The sequence below is a fragment of the Excalfactoria chinensis genome, chromosome 5 (genome assembly GCF_039878825.1).
Source record: "Excalfactoria chinensis isolate bCotChi1 chromosome 5, bCotChi1.hap2, whole genome shotgun sequence".
NCBI classification, from domain to species: domain Eukaryota; kingdom Metazoa; phylum Chordata; class Aves; order Galliformes; family Phasianidae; genus Excalfactoria; species Excalfactoria chinensis.
In genome coordinates, this window is record NC_092829.1 from 35,134,941 (window position 1) to 35,158,066 (window position 23,126).

Sequence of the window (23,126 nt, forward strand, 5' to 3'; positions counted from 1 at the left end):
GGCGGTGATTTTGTTGGAGCCCCTTTGAAACCCGAGCCTGAGGAACTGGTGTAGAGTGATAGGCTGAGCAGTGGGCCCAGGTGTACCTCGTTAAGTTCAGCAAATCCGAGTCTTGCACCTGGGTTGTGGCAATCTGTACAAGTCGGGGCATGAAAGGAGACAGCGCAGCCCTGATGGAAAGGACTCGGAATACTGGTGGATGGCAGGAGGTCCCTTTCAGCTCCAGCGATTGAGTCTGTGGTAATTGGGCTGTGGGTTTAGGGAACGTGGATACTGTGAGGGTTCGGAATACTTTCCAGGGCAGCTTTGTTGATCCGCGTTGTTTAGGGCAGTGAGTGTCAGGCAGTGATTTTTCATTCTTGATGCGGAAGGCTCGTAATGTAGCCAGCGTCTATGAGGAAAAACCCTTTCGGAGAGCAGCCCTCCGAGATCCTTCGTTTTGTCTGCCTTCAGGGCACGAACGTGCAGCTGCTCGGCTGCTAATCCCATCTGGCCAGAGCCAACTGCTGCGGCGTGGAGATGGCAGCGTGTGCGGGTTGGGTTCCCCTGCTTCTGTGGGCTCTGGCTGCTGGGAGCCCTGCCGTGGGGTCAGCCGTGTGCGGTGCAGTGAGACTGCAACAACGGGGGGAGGGAAATCTTGCGGGGTTCTCTAACCGTAGCCGTAGGCCTGATGTGAAAAGGTGACGCCCTACAATCTGTTTCTGGGCGCCGAGAGCTGCAGCTGGAGGAAGGGCCGCCTTTCCCTCACGGCTGGGGTTTGCTCGGTTTTTCACTGCCTGCGCGTCGTTTTCGGCACGTGGAAACCTTATTTCCGCGCGGCGATAACGGAAATGCTCGCGACGGCTCGCTTTGCATTCCGCCCCCGCTGTGCACGCCGCGTGCTCCCGCATTGCCGGCGGTACCGGCCCGCCGCTCTCCTCCCTCCCGCCCCTCCCCCCGGGCCGCTGCACGCGCACAGCCCGTAGCCGGTCGCCCCGCGCGCGCGGTCTCGCGCCCGCCGTGAGGCGATGTGAGGTGAGGCCTCGCACCTCGCGAGCGGCCCCGGCCCAGGCGAAGCGCTCGGATCTCCCCGCACGGCCGCGCCCTCGCGGTTCTCGGAGCCCGCCCCGAACCGCGCCGGCGAGGAGCTCCGGCCCCGATTCCCTTCCGGGGGCGGCGCGGCGGGCGAGGCCCTCGGCTGGGCTGCGGGAGAAGCGCCCGCCCCCGCCGCCCCCGGCGCGGTAAGATGGCGGCCGCGGCTCAGGCGCTGAGCGGTGCGGGGCTGCTCCTGGCCGCCGCCGCCCTGGCGCTGCTGGCCGTGGCCATCGGCACCGACTCCTGGTACGAGACGGACGCGCGGCGGCACCGCGAGCGCTGCCGCGGCTTCGGCCACAAGCGCAGCGACCCGCCCGGCTCCATGTCGGCGCCCAGCTCGCACCTGCCGCTCCGCGCCCGGCCCCCGCGGGCCCTGCTGCCCGGCCGGCTCCCGGCTCCCGCCCCGGCCGCCGCCGCCGCAGCGTTGGATTCGCACTGCGGCCGCCGCTTCAACTCCACCGTCTCGGGGCTCTGGAGGCGCTGCCACCGCGCGGGCTACGAGCCGGACAGCGAGGAGCTCATCCGGAAAGGTGGGGGGCGTCGGGAGGGGGGAGGGAGAGGCGGCCGTGCTCGCGCTGCTGTCCTTGGTGCTGAGCGCTGTGGCGGGACGGGCGCAGTGCGGGTGCGGCCCTGGCTGGCTCTGCCCCGCTGCCGCGGCCCGCTTTGCGCCTCCCCGCCCGCTCTCAATGCTGCAGTGCCGGGTGGGACCGAGGTCGCGGGAGCCCCTTCCGTAGGCCAGTACTGGGCCTGGTGCTCGGGCTGGAGCTTTCTCCTAGCCATGACGTCTTGCTCGGCGCGGAGAGACTCGCGGTCTTGTTTGTAGCGGGGAAAAGGGGACCTGTTGTGCCGCGGGGGTCTTTGCATCGCTGTAGTGGATGAGTGATGGGCAGGCCTCCGTGGTGCGATATTTGTGTGTGTGTCACACGGGGCTCCAGGGGTGACGGGAGGGAAAACTGCGAATCTAGTGCCGGTGTGCTGCAGCACAAAGCCAGGTGGTTCGTGGTGTGTGAATAAAATTCCAGGGCTGGATGGTACAAATAATATAGTGGGCTGCCTCACAAGTCAATAAATGACATATAAATCAGGCTTAGGATAAGAAATGCTGTACGTGATTGATGGCAAATAACAGGAGCTACTGTTCCAGCAGGTACCTGCTAGCACAGGGAGAGTAGGAGTTGGGAGAAGTGCTTCCACTGAAGCACAAAATGGAAATGCTATCTTAAGAAAACATGAGCAGTTCTTCAGTTCCAACTGTGATGCCGATCCAGTGCAGCAGAGGAGGAATAGACTGGTACTGTGCAGTGCAGCTTGTCGTTGTCTGTTCATTCCAGTGCACAGTGGTGACTTGTATTTTCAGAAACCCTATGGCAGGAATGTCCAGCCTGCAGCCCAGTGCAGTTCGTGATACATCCCAGCCTCTGCCCTATGCCAAATGACAGTGGCTTTGCCCTGCTAAGTGGCTCAGCACCGGGCACACAGCTGTCATTCAGCAGCAAGCAAACTTCAGTGTACTGTTAATCCTATCTAGGCTGAAAACAAGACATTTGGGAACAGTGCAACGTGAAGCTGAAATTATGACTAATAATTTTATGCTTTTTGATGCATTGGCTAAACACAGTTCTGTGAAAAGCAAAAAAAAAAATCCACATCTGTGCTTTGTGTGGTAATAAAGGAATTTGAGAACAGGTTTTAAGATTGCAAAAAAGTTATACATTTTTTTGTATATTTGCAACTCCATTTTCAGTCAACTGTTGCCGTGTGCTTCCTTGGTTCAACCACCCCCTGCCTACAACAGCCAACAGAAATACACAACCTGCAAAATTGCAAATGGAATCTATAGATTTGCAGTCGGACATTCAACTCAAAAATGTGATGGTGCTTCTCTACTGGACTTTTGGTCGGCCAGACCTTAGCAGAGAGAAATACCCCTTGCTTCACAGTCAGGCCTTATTCATGTCCTCACTCTTTGGTATTGCGTACCTTCGTAAACAGCTGTTTTCAAGGATGAAGCATAGGACAAATACAATCTAATGAAAGATATTTTTTTAGTGCCTTGAGAACTCCTTAAGAATTGCAGCCTGATGTGTTAGTTTCACAGAAACAAGGTCATGTCCCACTAGTTTTACAGTTCTGTTGTTGTCCTTTCTTTTAGGTTTTCATAAAAAGGATTAAAAATTAAAATGCTTTGTTTGAAGTTAACTATGGCGTATTATTTTATGAGGGCTGCTCCAGAAGTAACGCTTTCTGTTTTATTTTGTTGGGCCATAACGTCAGAGGTGCATGTTGGCAGCACGGCAGTAGAGACTGAGCCAGTATGATGTGCTGCTGTGTGACAGATGGCAGCAGAGGGGCAGTCTGACAGAATGGCGTCTGATGTGGATGTGTGTATGAAGCAAAGGTGTGTCACTGGATTCCTCCACGAGGAAAACCTTTCACCCACTGACATTCATTGATGCTTGCCGAACCTTTCTGGAGACCAAGCGGTGGATGTGAGCACAGTGAGGCGGTGGGTGGTGTGTTTCAGTGGTGGTGACAGCAACAGTGGTCCACATCTGCTGGTGCAGGTTTTTATGAGTGTGGCATGTGGGCTTTGGTTCGTCAGTGGTGAAAATGCTGAGCTAATAGTGGTGACTATGTTACAAAACAGTTTTGTAACCAACAATTTGCTCTATCAAACAGCGTCACTGTGCTTGTTCTATCTGATGTAGTTCCCATGGAAGTAAGTATCAGGCATTGCTTTTGGAGCAGCCTATGCATACGTGGCCCAGGCAAGCCAACATGTTGGATGCCTGTGTAGTGCTGTGTGATTACCTGCTTCTTCTATTTAATTTCCTAGCAGCAATTTTATGCATTTTCATTTTTATTTCCATGTTGATCTTGTTTCACTGAAGGGCGGCTTATTAATTTCATTCTCTTAATTGTCCCTGTAATGTAAAATGTTTTTCTGTTTCACAGCAAACCACATGCTTTCAGCTCCCATTGGAATGAAGAGAGGCTGGGGAAGGGATGGGAAGGAAAACATTTTTGGTTGGTACTTTTGGTTTTGAGGGATTTTCCCTATGCTGCTGTGGTCAGACTGAAAGGGCAGAGGATCTGTTCTGCATGGTTGGGGGCTGATCTGCCATTAGGTCTGACGTGTTAAACTGGGAGGGCTTGGGATCTTTTTCTTCCGCTGTGCTAATAATGGACTCTATTCCTGTAAACCTTACTTCCCTTACATTCTTTGCCTGTGTTGCTACTCTAAAGACTTACACATAGAGGGAAAATTATTAATAATAGTTCTTGTAGAGTCAGGTCTTTAAATAGATATGACTCTCTTCTTTTCCCTCCCCCTGACCTGCTTTACTAGCAGCCTTCCCTTCTTCTGGCTGTCTTTCTTTTCTTGGGCAGCGATGATAAAACAGCCTTTTCCAGCTGGTGCTCAGGTGTGGCTGTTGCTGTTAGCTCACGAGTGCTGCTACATCTGCACCTTCCAAACAAATGGAGCTGAAGCTCTGTGCTCTGCACCTCCAGAGTCCTACTTTAGTTTGATTAGCTGTAAGTTCTCAGGCAGCTCTTTGGCACCTTCTATTCCTGGAACTGGAGATTCTTGTAGGCTTTTAGTGGCAGGGATAAACAATGTCGTGAGAGTCCGGTGGTAATTTTGATGAAGGTTTGTACTCTTCATCATCTAATACTTATGGAATAAGATTTCCTTTCTTGAGTCCGGAACAAATTACTTAAATCCGTTTATAAGTCAATAAGTGCCCTGACCCATTTGGATAACTCCATGGATTTCTAGTCCAGTACTGATGATCTGCTAGGAACGCAAAGCATGTTCTATGAGATGTTTAAAACTGAATCATGTTAGCTGCTAATATATAGGCACGCATGCTTAGATATGTGTAGTATGTATCTTGGCTTTATATTTCTAAAGGGGAAAAGCAGGAGTTAAAAAAACACAGCAAAACTGGGAGGTGGGAAGTGTTTAAATCTAGGAGGGGAGAAACGAGTGGGTGCTTCTTTAGAATGCAAAGGAAGGAAGAATGGACAAATGGAAAGTTAGCAATCAGTAGCAGAGAGCAGCCAAAGATCTGACATGTGGCAGGGAAGCCATGAGGTGTGCGCAGGGGGCACCCTGAGTGTGGGAACCTGAGCACAGTGTGTTGTTGTGCAGGGACTGTGCTGTAGGGTTACACGGGTACTGCAGCAAAACCAGGTTGTGTGCAGAGCTTGTGGGCAGGGAAATCCTGCAGGGGTTTGTTAGATGCTGTTCAGTGGTCTTGTCTGGTCAGTGAAAAACTTACTGTTTGCAAGGTGGTGACAGTAGAAAATGATTGACTAGGAAAGCTCTGTTTTGCATTACTCAGGGGGTTTGTTTGAACACCATGCATTTTAACAACAGTAAATGGAAGGAATTTAAAGAAGAAAAAAGGTTGGTCGCTACTCATAAACTGAAGGGTTTATAGCTTCTTAAAGCTTGTTCTGGGAAAGCTCTGGGATGGGACTGGTGCATCTCGTATGTGTTGGGCAGAAATAACTACTCAGTAGCACCATGTAGCTGGAGGTAGGAACCAGGGGATGCACAATTGGAGGAACATGGAAGCTTATGGCAATAATGAGGCCCTTATGGGGAAGATGGCTTCATCCCGGTGTCTGTGCTTCCAGTCCTCCCAGCTGATGAGAAACTGGAGGAGTTAAAGGAATGACTGCTCCGTTGAACATGTATTATAGTGGGATATGTAATGAACAAGCCATTTGGGTATGGCCATTGCTAAGTGCAGTCTGTTAGTAAACATAACTGCAGATTTGCCAGATCTAGAGGCTGTTGGGTGATGGAATGGACAGGGATGTCATGTGGGTCAGCCATGGAAGTGTCAGCAGTTTGTTGCTTCTTGTATTTATTTTTTAATCAAGAAAACAGCACATACGGTACAACTTGCACAATGTTCTTGTAATGCCCCTAAGGAATGCCAGGATTAGGAAGGCACACAACCTTTTTCTTCTTGGTATGTAGTATAATGTAATCTTGTGAGCACAGGCTACCTTATGTCCTGCATTTTCAATTTATTTGCATGCCAAAATAACCCAACATTCCTCTTAATTGTTGTCCTTGATCACCATACTACGCCATTCTATTCAAGCCCTTGCCTGAAGGTAAACTTCAACTTTGGCAGGCTTTCTTATTGTGCTCCTCAGAGTCTGGTACAGGAGGGGGGGAGTGGAAATGGAGTTGGTTTGCTGGCAGGTTTCTGAATGGAGAGCAGGATGCTGTCCCTATCTGGTAGCAATTGATTTAAGGTATGCGAGGTTTTGTGTTGAAGGACTAATTGGGATACCTTTGAAATATGGTTTGATTTTGCACTAACTTTGAGATGGAAAAATGCACTGAATGCAGTCCACGGGGTATCTGTGTATGTATGTCTGGTCTGTGCAAATTAGGCTTGAGCCTCGCTCAGCAAAATGGAAGCACGAACTGGTCACAGGAGATGCAACATTTGGCTACTGAGAATTGCCTGGATGTATGCAGTAACAGTGTGGGAGAAAGTGGGCAATGCTGAGCTGAGAGATCACCCTCACTGCTCACCTGATCCTAACTCTTACCTGCACGTTTCAGCTCTGACAAAGTTGGAGAAGGCCCCACAGTGAGAGGCCACCTGGCTCACAACGGAGCAGGACAAGTGAAGTGGGAATCTTAGAGGAAAAATGGTTTCTAGTGGCAGAACCAAGAGTTGTCACTAGGCCTGTAGATTATAGGTCAGAGCTGAGCTTTGTGAGCAGTGTAAATCTGGGAATTCTCCAATGTTTGAGCTCTTCACTTTGCAACTGTGCTTTCTTAATGTAGGCTTATGCACTGCCTCCGTAAAGTCAGCACTTTGAATTCTGGAGAAGAGGAGGAAGAAAGGTGTTAAACCAGAGGCAGAATGAATTGTTATTTGAAAACCTCTGAATAAGCAAATTTGTGTAAGAAGGTGGCGAGGTTTTACTTTGTTCATGTAAGCCACTGTAAGAACGCAGACCATGGATTTTCTCAGGCAGTGCAGGTACAGCTGAAGAGTCTGCTTTCAATGTGTTGCTGCTCAGAGGGTTTGGGAAATCCAGCTTTGGTCTTTTGGGGGTGTGTTCTTTACGTATCTGCTTGTTCCATTTCAAGTAATAAATGTCACTGTTCTTTTAGCATGGGGGATTTCAGGTCCACTTCCCACTTGGAGGCTCAGCTTGCTCGCTGGAGCTGACTGGGTGGTGTGTGTGCAGCTCCCACTCTTCTGAAGCAGGAGCTTTCCTTCATGCAGGGCTCTGCAGGAATAGCTGGATGCAGTCCCAGTGAGTGGTGGTGAAGAACAAAGTCCTATTTCCCATGGCTGAAGGAGCAGCTCAAAGCTAAGTTCTTCTCTTGGGCTTTCTAGCATCTTTTGTGAACTTGGGACACTGCAGCTCCCTGTCAGAGGCTGCCCACCAGCTTGCTGGTCAGCTGTTCCTGAATGGTTTCTCTGCTCCAGAATTCAGGTAGTGGTGGTGATGACCTGTAACCGCTGTTCAGGGGAACTCTTTAGCTTTATTACTTTTCTGGCTGTTCTTTCCCTCCCTCACACCGCCAGTATCTTCACTGCTTTTGGTTGTTTTCTGAAGTGAAAAGCCCTTTCAAGAGGAGGATGTCCATAGGTCCACATCTGTAGCAGGGATACGTTTTTCTTCAGGCTATATTGCCAAGCCTGCAGGGTGCTGCTGTTCATTAGAAGCGCAAATGACTACTGAGGTGAATTCAACCTTTTCTCCCCCTCAGTTCTCTTCCCAGCATTTATTCAAAAAGTTCAAGAAATGATTCAACTCTGCATTCCTAAGATACAGAGCAGCCGTGTCGGTATTCTGATGTGTTCCTCACTGCCCAGCTATCCCAAAGATATTGTGCCAGTTCCTATAGGAAATTTTTGGATCCTTTGGTGGCTGTAACTACTGTTCACCTTCAGGCTTTTCTTCCTGCAGCCTGCCTGTGTTAGCTGGGTTCCCCTTTTCCACTTTTTCTTCGTAGCAAGACTACCTCTGTTCCAGGTCCCTAAAGACTTTGAAGGAAGCTGTTCTTTTTTGATGACATTTGCTCTGGTATTCCTTCTATGTGAGCTCTGCTGGGCCAGCCATCTCAGAAACAAGCTCAGGGCATGAGGGTTTTGCTGTCTCATACTGCTGTGTCTTTTACAGGAGTTATTCAGCGTTGCACTGCTGTGAAGTATCACTACACCTCCAGCTCTCTGCCACGCAACTTACCCGTCAACATCACCAACACCATCCGGCAGGATGAGTGGCACGCTCTCCGTAAGTAACCCAGAGCAGAGTACGAAGCTGTTTGGATTGCTCGTTGCCTTAAATGTCTTACCACGCGAGGTGTTTAAACCAGATATCTGTTACTGGTCTCTAAGTATAACTGTATTTGTTAGTGAGGATGGGAAAACAGACAAGAGTATAATTGGAAGAGACCATAAGATTTGGAAGGGCTTATGCAGGGGAATTCAGGAATTCCGAACTGCTTAGTGTGTTGTGAGACAGAACTGTATTCTGAATCTCAAGGATAGACCAAGGCACTGTGACACCATATAACCTGGGAGGAGCTTGCGGTTCTTCTGCATGCACACAGGTGACCTGACACAGCTCCCTGACAACCAGCTCTTCCAGGGAACACCTCTGTTTGTCCCAGCCCACAGGCAGCCTGGTGCCCACATCCTTTCCGCACAGATGACTGACCTGTAGCCTATCAATGACCATGATTTGGTCAGGCTTTTCTGCTCCCTGTATTTCTTTGGTTGCAGTGGCTCCCATAATTCTCAATGGCCTCAGTTATGTGAGAGCAGTGCTGAGGAAACCTATAGGCAGAATGAGGAGGAGACAAGAACAGCACTTGTGTTATGGATGGTGAGATGCTGTCCATATCATCAGCATTTATTTTTAAGAACTTGTTACTGTAATCCTTCCCTTGGTTATGTGTTGCTCTTCTGTCTGCTTGTCTTCCACTGCTCCTGTCTTCGCCTCAGGCCACCTGCCCTCTGTATTTGCAGTGGGTTTTTTTAATTCTATTTTCAGCACTCACCCCAAAATGCAGGAAAACCACACACACCAGTTCTTGCAGCACTAACACTTGTAAACCATTGCAGCATTTGTATGCGTCCCTTCTGTCCAATGCTATTTGGCTGCATTGCGTATGTTCAGTAGAATTGTTCTTGGTCAGCAAAGGAATGCCCCCTCGTTGCACAATGCCCAGCTGAAGGGAGTCTGGTTGGTTGAGTGCCAATAGTTCTAGTGCGCTGTGCAAGCTACCTATAGAGGAAGCTATGGGAGGAGCACATGCATGTAAGTAAACATGTGTGCAACAACAAGTCCTGTTTGGGTGCCACCATCTTCATTTTATTCTTGATTTTCTGTTTTGTCTCTTAGATCTGCGGAGGATGACAGCTGGCTTCATTGGCATGGCAGTCTCCATCATCCTGTTTGGGTGGATCATCGGTGTGCTGGGGTGCTGCAAACAGCAGGAGCTCATGCAGTATGTGGCTGGACTGCTCTTCCTAATGGGAGGTGAGAGCCTTTCGCTTGTCTTCTGTTCCTGGTGCTGCTTCTGGCAGCTGGCAGGACCCATGTTTGCATGTGTCTGGGCAGCCCCTGCTGTATGTGCACACGGGCTTTCTGCTCCAGAAAGCTGGTGTGTGCCCACAGTCCTCTTGCCTGCTGTGTGTGCAGCCTGCTGCTCCTGCCAGGCAAGTCATTTCATAGCTTTCTCTAAGGAATTTTAAAGAAAACAAATCCGAGTTCAGCACCTTTCTGCTGCTCAAAGATGCTCGCATCCTTCAGTAACAATAACTTCTGTACTTTTGCTTGTCCAGCTGAAAAACAAAGAGTTTGTTTCTTTACTTGAAAGGAGCATAGCAAGAAATGCACCAAAAAGCTCCTGAGATGTTGTGAGGATATGGATCCTTAAATTGCAAGCAGTAAATAGGCAACTTTTCAGTAGCTGCTCATCTTTTTCTTAATAGAAAGGCAGAGCTGCTACCTAAGAGGTCAGGTGTCAGCATCTGTAATGGAGGCCAGCAAGGAACAAAATGGTCTAACAGCATTTCTGTCCATTAACGTGGTTTCTATCCATTGATAGTAGTTTGTTGTCATACTGCAAATGGGAGGAATCTTCCCCTGCAGTACGAGAACTTTCTTCAGAAGCGTTCTGGGGAGGTGCACAGGAAGCCAAGTTGCTGCTGTGGTATGAAACCAGTAAGGCTGAAGTTAGCCTTGCACCGTCCTTGATCATTCTACGTGTTGCTTAGCTGCATGTTCTCGTGCTTTTAACGTTTTAATGCACAGCAGTGAGGGAATGAAGTGGAACAGGTAGACTGAGACCCCTCTGAGTGCTTCTGCACTTAAGCTTTGCTGTGATGGTGATGAAAGTACTTTCAGAGTAACTCAATGAAAGATGTGTTGGTTTTTTCCCCATTAATAAGATAATTAGACGAGATTCTTAGTGACTAAAAAGTGATCTTAAGAACTTCAGCCCTGCCTCAGCTGTCCTATCTCCAGAACAGTTGCTTTTAGCTTTCCTGTGGTTTCACAGAGATGACAGACAGTGCAGTTAGTTAATGCTGTAGCAGAACTTTAACCTACATTGAAAAAAGCACAAGGCAGAACCACTGAGGGACTCTGATCCTCACTGGTATTCTGGAGCTTAGCAATAGAGAAGCGGTTGATAAAAGCCCCCAGCACTCCAGCTGGCAGCAGCGTGGAAGTTCCCAGAGGAAAGCAAGCAGTGAGTGTTGCAAACTGGGCTTTAGCTGTTTTACCTTCCACAGGAGGCATTTGTCCCTGGAAATAAAGCCTTCGGAGAGCTGCTGCATAACCAACTATGAATGACTGAGCTTTAAACAGCAACACGGGGAGCTAAGACAGTACAGGTTATCTGTGGTGTGAGATATGCTCTACTCACATGTATTTGCCATTCTTTTTCCTTCCTTTTCCTGCCCTTTAAAAGTGATGGGCTGGAAGTAAAAAGGTTTAATTTTTGTTTTTGAAAACATACAGCTTTAGGAATGCCTGGGCTGGAGGAGGGGAACGAAACTAATGGAAAGAAACGGAAACAAGCAGGGTAATTAACCTGAGGGCACTGTAGAATGCTCTGGCTTTTCTCCTGCAGGTACCTGTTGCATCATCTCTCTCTGCACATGCGTAGCTGGGATCAATTTTGAGTTGTCACGCTACCCTCGCTACGTCTACGGGCTGCCAGAGGACATCAGTCATGGCTATGGCTGGTCCATGTTCTGTGCCTGGGGAGGCCTGGGCCTTACCCTGCTGGCTGGGTTCCTCTGCACTTTGGCCCCATCCCTCAACACTTCGCGGGCATCCGTACAAAAACCCAGACAAGAGAACGGGGCTGTGTGACCTCGGCAGCGGTGAGGAGAGACTCTGGAAAGCGCAGCCTGGGCAGAGCTGTGGGTTAACACCAGAAGAGGCGGCGTGTCGGTGTGGGGAGCGGTGCCATAGCTGTGGAAATACCAGCCTGGGGGGGATGCTGCTACAGCCTGCAGCCATGGACACGGACATTGCAAGCAACTCCAGGTTTGAATTATTGCTGATTTGCTCATCGATGGTTTAAGGGGGGACAGTTCCGAGTTCTGTTTTGTTTTTCTTCTGTTTACAAGGGATTAAGTCCAAGGCTGTGTCTTCTTTTGTGCTGTTTTTTGAACTGTACCTCCGTGGTCCTGTTACTGTCCAGTTGTAAGGGATGTTTACGCACCAACTCTATTGCTGCAGGTCTGTGTAATTCAGACCCAAATTAGGGCCAGAAGCTCTGTGAAGTTGGCTTGAACACTTTTGCAACAGACTTGCCATAATTTCCCAAAAGAACCGTGATCTAAAGCCAGGGTTTAGGCCAAAGAATTAGCCCATCATTAGTATTAGTTCATCTAAAGCAGAAATCTGTGCTATTCTATGCTGTAGTATCAGCTTTTACTCACCACTAAAGCTATTTCCAAAAGGAGCCTGCTGTAACTGAGCAGCAAGACTGAAAAATCTTACTGGCTTTAGGAAAAAGGGGGTAAGTTTTCCTCAGCTTCTTACGCAGGTCAGGTTATTCACTTGGCTAAGAACGCCTTGTTTCAATGAAGAGATGTATGCAACATGCAGCTCACAACTATCCGACTGGAGGCCAGGATAAAGTATGACATAGAGCTGCTGGGATCAGCCTTTGTCACCCAAGAAACTTGTGGGTACAATTCCTGTTCTGTTAGAGGAGATGAGTAATTCTCCCTGAGCTCAAACAGCAGGTACTGCTAATATTGCAGAATGTACAGCCCCCTCTAATATTAATGTCCAAAGGAACTGCAGTGTGTTTTCCTCAGGAACGCGTGGCTTCTGCTCACTTCTCCACTCACCCCTTTCCAATGCCAAACACCCTGAGCACAGCACAGCAAGAACACACGTGCTGCTCTGCTGGAGCAAGTTCCCTCTCTAGAGTGAGCAGTAGGGATTTGGAACCAGCGCAAGTACTATGGCTAACTCAGGAACACCCGCCAAAGTACTCTGGGTGCATTTTTCTTTCATCCATCTATTAATTCTCCCCTCACATCCCCGCCCCTCTCCCAAGTGTGCAAAAACTGCACAGGCAAAGATGAGATGGCCAGCAGTTGGAGATGTTTACATTGTATTTCAAATACAATACAGTGGCATGTAAGATACTTAATGCTAAAGTCAGTGTATTTATGAAAAGTGTAATTTTTAAATGGAAGTTGTAATTCTTAACTGGCATTAAAAGTACAGACCGACTTGCTCAGTGGATGTAATTGTGACCTCTCTTTTATCAGTTACCAGACTGACCCACCACTGCACTCCCATCTATCAGCAATGCTGGTGTTACAGCTTCCAGAGTTCAGCTTAAAGGAGAAAGTTACAGCATCATTCACGTGAGGGTCCTGTTCACCTCCCCATTGCAGAGCTGAGTGCTGAAAAGGTTTGTCAGGATCTTGAAAAGGCGTACAGCCTGTTCACTGACTGCACATGTCAAACCAGGGGATGCTGGCCGAGCGGCAGAGCACGGATTCCAAAGTACACTTACAGCAGTATTACCTGGTGGTCTCCTGAAGTAGCAGAGCAGGATTTAATCCATAGGCAGCATGACAGGCACTGAGAACAGGAGCTTCTTACCTTCCTTCCCTTCTGTCTATGCAGAGCCACTGAACCAGGGCAACAGCCCCGACACATCACCATTTTAGAGGAAAAAAAAGTTTTATTTTTGCCAGACAGAAAATAAGTGGTACAGTCCAGTCTAGTCCTGTCCTCTGCCACAGCCACTGCCTTGACTGGGCAGAGATCAGGCATAGTACTGCAGATTGGCTTTTTTCTTTGCTTGAACCTCTAGGATTCCTTCCATGTAATCCTCGTGGGTGAGCTCTGTAGCTCCGCGACGGAGGGCAATCATCCCCTGCCCAACAAGACATATTTTAGTCAGGTTGACGTTAATTAACACCACTCTAGCTTTCTTACTTCCCTCCTATGAGTGCTGGCTGCTCTAGAGGATTACCTACCGCTTCAACACATACAGCCTTGCACTGGGCTCCATTGAAATCGTCTGTGCAGCGAGCCAGTTCCTCGTAGTTCACATCAGGGCTGATTAGAGGCGGGAAAAAGAAGTCTGAACTTGCCAAACAAAAGCAGGGTACAGAGCTCCCTTAGCTCCCTTGGGTTTCTCCCCAGAGGAAGGTACCTACCCCTCCACAGCCCTGAAATACCATCAGCATTAGTGACAAATACAGCCCCGGGTCACACCTATCCTGTACCTGACGTTCATTTTGCGTGAGTGGATCTGCATAATTCTGGCTCTGGCCTCCTCATTAGGCATCGGGAACTCAATCTTGCGATCCAGTCGTCCAGAGCGGAGCAATGCTGGGTCCAAGATATCAACACGGTTGGTTGCAGCGATCACCTAAGTACAAGTACGGTTATCAGCCTGAGGCACTTGGAGGACAGGCCTCTCTTGTCCCCAAGGATCCACCAAGTTTCATCCCTGGACGCTGTTTTACAGCCCCTAATGAAATGCCCTTGCCCTCAGCAGCACTCTGCTAGATCCCAACCTTGACTTGTGTATTGGGCTGGAAACCATCAAGTTGATTAAGCAGCTCCAGCATGGTCCTCTGCACTTCCCGATCACCAGCCTTTTCACTGTCAAACCTGAGGAGAAAATGAGGGAAAAAAAGATCAGCTGGACCCCGACCACCCCACCCTCATGTTTATAGTCACACAAAAAGCAGAATGACCGCCTTTCACACTCCTTGGTTAAGCTCTCCCAAATTCCTCCTTGGTACCTTGAACACTGCAACTAGAACAGTCAGCAGCATCCAAGTCTTGCTTAGAACTGAATGGGGCTGATGTTGTCCAGGCCTAAGCAGTAAGTGAGGGTAAACATCTCCAGTGTCTGATGCACTTACTTAGCAGTAAACAGTTTTGTGCTGCAGCAGACAACTGGATGGATCTCCAGGCTCACACATTTCACTCAAGCACATATACTTTACTTTGGGCCCAAGGATTGTGGTGAGTGCTGAATCTGTGATTTGGTTTACCCTCTTTCTCAGTAAGTCATACATTAAGCTCAACTTCCCTCATGTACTCAGGCAGAGGAGGCAGCTACACAGCTCCTATGAGCTCTGCAACATGGCCTGTACCTCACCTTTTAGTGCCAATGGCATCCAGTTCATCAATAAAGATGATAGAAGGAGCTTTTTCCTTGGCTAGAGCAAATGCATCTCGTACCAGCTTGGCTCCATCACCGATGAACATCTGCACAAGTTGCGGCCCTGCCAGTTTCAGGAACGTAGCCTGGGAACGAAAGACAATCCTATGTCTAATTTTTGTTATTTTTCAGTAGTGCCAGCCCTGAGTGCTACAGAAAAGCCTTAATTAAAACAACCAAGTAAACAAAAAAAGTCCCAACAGCAGCTTATAGGTAAACTCCCTTTCCCCTTGGAGATGTTGTCTCTCTTTTTCACTTACTGTTCCACCACAGCGAAAGTATTCAAAGGTTCCTTTTACCTTGGTCTGGGCAGCACACGCTCGAGCTAGAAGCGTCTTCCCTGTTCCTGGAGGCCCATACATAAGGACTCCTTTGGGAGGCTGTATACCCAAGTTTTCAAATTTTTCCTTATGATTCATGGGCAGGACAATGGCCTCCACAAGCTACAGCAAAAGAAAAATGTTCACTCAAAACCAAACTTCACAAGCCCGGGCTGCCCCGTTTAGGAAGTTCAAAGCCTGCTGTCCTCATTCACACTGGTATCACCTCTTGGATTTGTTTATCGAGCCCTCCGATGTCGCTGTACTGCTCTGTGGGTCTCTCATCCACTTCCATGGCTTTTACCCGTGAATCATATTCCGTAGGCAGAGTCTCCAAGATCAAGTAAGAGTCCTTGTTCACACCCTACAACACACAAGTTCTTTGCTTTTACCATGCCCTTCAGATAGCAATCAAAGCACACAGAATCAGAGGTGACCCACTAGACCTCCAAGATGCAGGTATGACCAGCTCCAATACTATCATCAAATCACAACAGCTTGGCAAGGTGGACAACACAACAACTGATCTGGACTATTTTAGAAGGAAGAGGCCCAATATACCAGGTAGACAGCTGAATTCTGTGCACTTAACTGTATAAACAGGCTCTCCAACATGACTTTTCTATGCTGCAAATCCTATTGAAGCCATAGTTTTTGTAAATCAGAATTTCAGTACAAAATGATCTCAGCAGGGCCTGAACAGACGGTGTCCTTTCTAAAGGAAAAGGCACATGCAATTTTCTAACCAACATCACAGCTAACAGCCACAACAATACTCACCACTAGATCTCCAGGCTTCAACTTCTCAGCATCAACCAACCCAATAACAGGCAGGAAGTATGTCTACAAGACAGGAATTAAAGCAAGCAAAGCCAGATGTACTAGGACCAGGAACTTTCCAGCACTCATAGAATCAAAGAACCTGTGAACCCGTGCTGCCTGTAACCAATGACTGCATTGTCTTTCAAGTATTCCTCAGTAATTTCCAGAATAAAATCCATGATTTTAGCAGGCAGTGGCAGGCCTGTCAATACCAAGCCCTTCTTTGTTGCCCTTCCTGAGAATAAAGACAATATTTGGCAGCTTCCAGCCAACTGGGACCTCTCCAGATTCCCAGCATCACTGAAAAAGTACTCATGAAGGTCTCACGATGACATCAGCCAACTCTCAGAGTACCCTGGGATGAATCCTGCTGAGCCCCATAGACTTATGTTCATTCAGTTGGAGCAGCAAATCCCAAAGTTCAGAGCTGCCTGGGAGCTGACTGTTCCCTTTAGTCACCGTCTCCCACCTCAGGGCTCTGGAGGCCCCAGTGCCCATCATCAGTGTTAAAGACAGAGGCAAAGAAGGCATTAAACATCCCTGTTTTATTTACATCCCTATTTGTGAGGTGACCAACCAGTGTAACTTCTGGCTGCTCCTCACACTTAACTGGACACACAGCCCTTACCTGCCGTGTAGAGGTCTTGATGACAGCACACTTGCCCTTTCTCTGGGAATCCAGGTCAATATTCGCTCCATCCTCCTCCTGGTCGTTGGGGTCAACATCCAGTAGCTGAAAACCAGAGTGAAAATCTTCCCTATAATGTAGCCAGACTAATGGCTTCTAAGTTCCATGGAGTATACAAAATGGAAACGGGAATTTTTATTTGCAGTAGAATCTTGAAAGCACTGAAGTACCTCATAAAAATTTATCTTTTCCTCACGAAGCAGCACACAACAGCACAGAAAAAGACACTATACAGCCAGAACAAAGCAGCAGCTAATGGCACCGATTGCTTTTCTCCTTACAGCATCTTACATGAAGATCTAAAACACTGATACCAACCGGTCCTTGTTTTCCAAAGCTGAGAACTGCCTACGCTTTAAAAATATCCGATAAATGGATTGATCACAAAAATGACATCGTGTAACTCTGCACTTCTCAAAGATTTGCAAGGCTATCTCAACTGACCTCATTAAACACCCAGTGCAGGCAGGTATAAGAAGATGCTGTGAATAAAATCATAGAATCATAAAGGTTGGAGAAGAAAGTAAGACCAGCAAGTCCAACCATCAGCCCATCCTTACCATGTCCACTAAACACATCCACACACTTCTTAAAAACGGCCATGGATGGAGGCAGCCCAGCTGAGTGCCTCACACTCCTGATAAGAAATTTTTGGTAACATCTAACCTGAACCTCCCCAGCACAACTTGAGGCCATTACCTCTTATCCTAAAATACCAGTGCAGTTAAGGGACAGAAGCTGCAACATGGCTAGCAAGTCCTTGAGCGTGCAGGGACTGCCCCCAGTGTGTATTAGTTATGAAGAAAACCACTTGAGAATGTGTTAAATCCAATCCATTCTCTTCTTTTTTTCTACCTGTGTAACTCTCAAAAATCTTTTTGATTAGCATTTCTTTGCTGCTGTTTTAACTGCAGAAGTCATCTTCTTGCAGAGCTGGCAATAGCGTACAGATTTACAAGTAGCAGACCCACTGCTTTTCAACCACCCTGCTAAATTTCATGTACTCAGGTCTACACTAAGTGGGGCTGTGTCACCTCCAATAGCCGTGTTACATACAGAAGCCCAGTAGCTAATACCCCCCCAAGAAATGACCCGAACGTGAAGCGGGCAAGTGATAAGCACTTCCAGGTCACAAAGAAAACCAGCAGAAAAACCCAGAAGTCTTGACTTCATGATCAGAAATAGTCTGACAACACACCACGTCTCCAACGACCAATGGGCTTCCTATCCCTTCTCCCACCTGACACAAACAGTGTACAGTTCTCTCCTTGCTCCAGAAAAGCACTCACCTCAATGACATTTGAGACCAGGTACGGCAGAGTTTTGTTCACTTTGATCTTCTCACTGTTCTCTTTGATCTTATCCTTCATGGCCTGAAGCTCGTGGGTCACTCTCAGCACTTCGCTCTTCATGATCTGGAATGAGTACACAGAAAAAAGAGGTAGAAACCAGAACAGCGTGGCAACATACGATGTATATTATTCTGGGAGTAAAGTAATTATAAAAATGTAAGGCTGGGAAGACAATGGAGATAAAGAGTAACATAAAAATAAAAGCAGTCATCAAATTAGCCCAAGGAATATCTAGCATTCATTTCTCCCCAGTGTCACTGGATACATTAACCCTGATCAACACATCAGCTCACAAGGTTGCAGTTTGGCCTAGATAAAGCAAGTGTTTGTGTTTTTTACATACATACACACATACACATATACACACACATACACAGAACTGTAGAATCACTCCAGTTGGAAAGACCACTAAGATCACCAACCATCAGCCCATCCCCACCATGTCCACTAACTCCATCAATCACCATGGACAGTGACTCCACCACCTCCCTGGGCAGCCTGTTCTAATGCTTCACCACTGTTTGTAACAACCTTTCCCTAACATTCAACCTGAACCTCCCCTGACACAACTTACGACCATTAACTCTCATCAGTGTTACGTGGGAAGAGGCCAACACTGACTTGCTACAACCTCCTTTCAGACAGTTGTAGAGAGCAATCTCATCTCCCCTGGGTCACTTCTTCTCCATACTCAACAATCCCAGTTCCATTAGCTGCTCCTCATAAGACCTTCTGACCCTCCACCAGCTTCATTGCCCTTCTCTGAACAAGCTCCAGGGCCCTGATGTCTTTCTTGTATTGAGGGGCCCAAAACTGAACACAGTACTCCAAGTACGGCCTCACCAGTGCTGAGTACAGTGAGACAATCAATCACCTCCCTGATACAAACCAGGATGCCCTTGGCCTTCTTGTCCATGTGAGCACTCTGCTGGCTCTTGTTCAGCCAGCTGTCAGCTAACGCCCAGATCCTTTTCCCCCACACACCTTGTCAGCCACTGTGCCCCAGGCCTGTGGAAATGCATGGGGCTGCTGTGACCAAAGAGCAGGAGCCAGCACTTGCTAAAGCTCATACAATTGGTCTCAGTCCATCGATCCAGCCTTCCCAGATCCCTCTGAAGGATCTTCCCACACCCAAGAGATGAACACTTCCTCCCAACTTGAGGTCATATACCACAGCTTGGTGAGGATGCACTCAATTCCTTAGTCTACAGCAACAGTAAAGATACTAAACAGGATCAGCCCCAGTACTGACCCCTGAGAACACCCGGTGTCAGCTGCATTTAACTCCGCTCACCACCACACTGTGGGCCTAGCTATCCACACAGCTTTTATCCAGTGAAAAGCACACCTGTCCATGCCATGGGCTGCCAGCTTCTCCAAGAGAACGCTGTGGGAGACAGTCAGAGGCTTTACTAAAACCTAGACAGGTTACATCCACAGCGTTCCCCTCACCCACCAGGTGGGTCACAGAAGAAGATCAGGTTGGTCAAGCAGTACCTGCCTGCTGGCTAGGAATGATCCCCCTGGTTGTCCTGCACATGCCACATGATCACACTTGAGATCTGCTCCATGACCTCTGCCCTCCAGGACTGACTCCCAACCAGCATCCTAAAGAGTTTAAAATCAGCCCTCTGGAAGTCCAAAGTAGCAGTTCTGGCGACCTCCCTCTTGACTTCATCACTCAGTTATATTGTGCTCACTATGCCCAAGACAGCTTCTGACCGCACCTCCCACTGGTCCTTCTCTGTATGTACGTAAACAGCAGGTCTCACAGGGCACTTCCCTGGCAGGATTTCTTACAGCTGTGTCAGGAAGTTTCTTTTACACACTCCATGAACCTCCTACGCTGCTTCCGCTGGGCTGTATCAAATTTCCAGCAAGTACCAGGTAAGTTGAAGTCCTTTGCAAGAACAAGTGCCAGTGATTGCGTGACTCCTGCCAGCTGTCTCTGTAACAGGCTCCCAATGGGACGTCAATCTTGTTGCCCTTTCCCCTGATCCTCACCCACAAGGCCTTGATACTACTGCCAGTGTTAAGCGCTACAACACCAAAACACTCCCTAACATAAAAATCCACTCCACTGCACCTCCTTCTTTGCCTGTCCCTCCTAAAGAGTTTACAGCCCTCCACTGCAGCACTCCAGTCCCGAGAACGTTCCCACCATGTTTCAGTGATGGTGACTAAGTTGTACTTTTCCTGCTGCGCAATGGCTTGTAGCTTCACTTGTTTGTTATCCATGTATGCACTGGTGTAGACACACCTCAGCCGGGCTGCCAGTCTCACCCTAGCCCTGGCATGCTGCCTCTGGGCTCCTCTCTAGCAAGCCCGATTTTATCCCCTCTCCCCTTCAAACCTAATTTAAAGCCCTCTCAGTGAGCCTCACTAACTACTGGGCTAGGATCCTTTCCCCCCTTTGAGTCAAGTAGATCCCACCTGCTATCAGTAGGCCTTGTTCGAAATAAACAGAATATAGATAGATACACAGCTAAATAAACATGCTCACACACACATCTATCTGCATCCATTTGGAAATTATTTGTTGTTGAGTTTAAAGAACTGTGTGCTGGAGTGGTCAGCAACACCCTGAACTGAAAGTATTACAGTGACACATCAAAACAACCAGAACATCAACAGGGGATGGCAGAATCAGGGCTTGTGTCTACTGAGGTCAGTGGGAAGCAGTGGGACTAGCAGCACCCTTGCAAGGGGATGTAGCACCACTGCTTCCAGTGGAACAAAAACGCAGGTGCTGTCTTTATCTACAAGACCATTCATATCAAGACCTACATATAAGAAACAAACATGTCTCTTGCTTCTGTAGAGAACAACACTTCATGTTCTCCATAAAAATCAAATCACCCAACTCTAGAGTAATATCCATTACTTATCTCCCAACAGTGTGACAGCAAGACAAAGTAAAACGAGGGCGTGGACCTCTGGGGGCCTGCTGAGAGCAGGGCCAGCTGTGCTCATACCATATTGCTCAGGACTTTACCCAGCTGAATCTAGAAAGCTCGTAAGGACAGGACTGCACAATGGGCAGTACAGCTTCTCCGGACAACCCGCGGCACTGCCTTGACTGCCCTCACAGGGAAAAGTTCCTGGTGCCCCAAGAAACCTCATATTTTTTCAATTTATGATCTGCCTTTTATGGCTCAAGGTAACCCCAACCTGGACTTCAACATGAGATAAAACCTTTCTGATAACAACAACAACAACACCAAAAAATTGAAACACAAACCACAGTATGTTGTGCACATGGTAGATAACCTACATTTCTTACATCTCAACATCATGTAATTTTAACTTTTCTGCGAATTTTTCTTTTATTTAGAAGGAAAATCAAATAGAAGATGATAAAGTTCTGTAATCCCCACCCAACAACAAATACATTTCTATCCAAAATTACTACCCTTAACATAGGTGGTTCTCGGCAGCGTCTGAGAGACAGCCACACACTTTTTGCTCCTGCTCCTAGCTGCTGTCACAGCCTGACAGCTCTGTGAGCCCCATGGGCAGCAAACCCACATGGCCTCTGAGCTCACTGCGCCTGAACTGGCTTACAGCGGTTCTATGTAATGGAAAATTCATCCTTCTCTATGAGCTGTTTCAAACTCCTGGTGTTAAGCACAACATTGTACTGTAACACCATTATTAACAGGACAGAACTATGGCAAGAATTGAGAAAGAATCTTATAGAAAAAGGAAAAAAAGTCGAAATTTAATTCTAATGGTCTTGGAAGCATTCAAGGAATGTTTCTAAGCTTGCATGAAGAGAGTGTAACCATAAATATTTCTGCTACTTCCAGTATGATGCTCTTACCATAAAATGGAAAAAGCTGCTTACACTTACTCTATTCTGCAACTCAAAAACAAGATGAATTTATCTGTATTATTATGGGACGGGTCTAGGCCTTGTCCTGTTTAACTGCTTCCTCTGTGACTGAGATGAGGGAACATATGCAGATGACACCAACCTATAGGAGAAGTCTGTGCATGCACAGGTGGTGGGGCAGTGCTACTCAAAGGGTCCTTAATAATGTAACAGAAAAAGGGCAGCCAGCAAATGGAGGAAAGTGATCGTCCCTCTGTACTCAGCACCTGTTAGATTCTATCTGGAGCACAGCATCCAGATTTGGACCCCCCCCCACACACACACACAGTACACATCAACAGCTGTGCCTGAATTCAGACCAGGAGCAGCAGGCTGGCCGGGGACAGGAGCACAGATTCTGTGAGAAGCAACTGCGGGAACGGGACTTGTTCGGCTCGAGAAGCAAAGAGAGGGATGAGAGGCAACAAAGAGTGAAACAAGAGAGGTTCAGACCGTACATAAGGCTGTACGTATGTCAGTCACACGCTGCTACAGTCCACCCTCCGCCCATAGAGACCCTTCCGGTCGCAAAGGCACAGGCCCGGGCATGGCTGGCAGCACGGGGCGGCAGCCCGGCACGGCCCTCCTGAGGCCGCAGCCGACCCACGCTGCTGCCTGACCGCGCCGGGCCCGCGAGGAGCGCGCCCACATCACGAAGGCCGCGAAGAACCGCCGTCCGTCGGCTCCATCGGGCCGTGCCCTTTTCACACACTCGCCCTCAGCTCTCACCGCTCGCCGTCACGATCCGACGCGCTGACCAGCCCCCGCCTCTCCCTGGATGAACGCTAACCCCGGTTCTCCCCGGCCCCGGCCCGGCCGCTTTACCTTGATCTCGCTGTCGAGCAGGCGGGTGCGCTGCACGATCTCCTCCGTAGACATCTTCAGCACCTCTTCGCCGACGCCATCCTGCAGGGCACAACGGCACGGTCAGCCCCGATTCCCGGCCCGGCCCCGCGCCCTCCCCGGCCCGTCCCGCACCTCCGACTCATCCCACACGGACGCCATCTTTCCCTCAGTGAGAGAGCGGCGCGCGGCAGATTCCTCACGGCAGATTCCTCACGGCAGATCCGGCGGTCCCTCAGCCAGACGCGGGTCTCGCGGCAGAGCCGCGGCAGCTGCGGAGTCTCGCGCCCCTCCCGTTCCCGCCGCGACCCCGCTCTCTCAGCGCCCCGCGGCGCTGCCCCTCCCGTGCCGAATCTGCCGGCGGCCACCGCGCGGGTCACGTGCTCCGGCCAAATCTGCTGCGTGATGGCCCCGCCGCCATCTT

The 23,126-nt window shown here is 48.7% G+C and overlaps 2 protein-coding genes across 2 annotated transcripts; one reads left to right on the forward strand and one right to left on the reverse strand.

Annotated features, from left to right (window-relative positions):
• The first annotated feature begins 594 nt into the window (after nt 1-594).
• LOC140252539 (transmembrane protein 178B-like) lies at nt 595-12,847 on the forward strand. Its single transcript, XM_072337371.1, has 4 exons — nt 595-1,604; nt 8,251-8,364; nt 9,478-9,615; nt 11,216-12,847. The coding sequence occupies exons 1-4, from the start codon at nt 1,226-1,228 to the stop codon at nt 11,458-11,460; spliced, it is 876 nt and encodes a 291-aa protein (XP_072193472.1). The 5' UTR covers nt 595-1,225; the 3' UTR covers nt 11,461-12,847.
• Nucleotides 12,712-23,027, reverse strand: PSMC3 (proteasome 26S subunit, ATPase 3). Its single transcript, XM_072337370.1, has 12 exons — nt 22,838-23,027; nt 22,685-22,765; nt 17,923-18,048; nt 16,574-16,678; nt 15,904-15,966; nt 15,350-15,487; nt 15,103-15,246; nt 14,741-14,889; nt 14,148-14,244; nt 13,854-13,999; nt 13,602-13,683; nt 12,712-13,498 (listed from the first exon to the last, which is right to left on the reverse strand). Exons 1-12 carry the CDS (start codon nt 22,862-22,864, stop codon nt 13,388-13,390), a joined length of 1,269 nt encoding a protein of 422 aa, XP_072193471.1. The 5' UTR covers nt 22,865-23,027; the 3' UTR covers nt 12,712-13,387.
• Nucleotides 23,028-23,126: the final 99 nt, after the last annotated feature.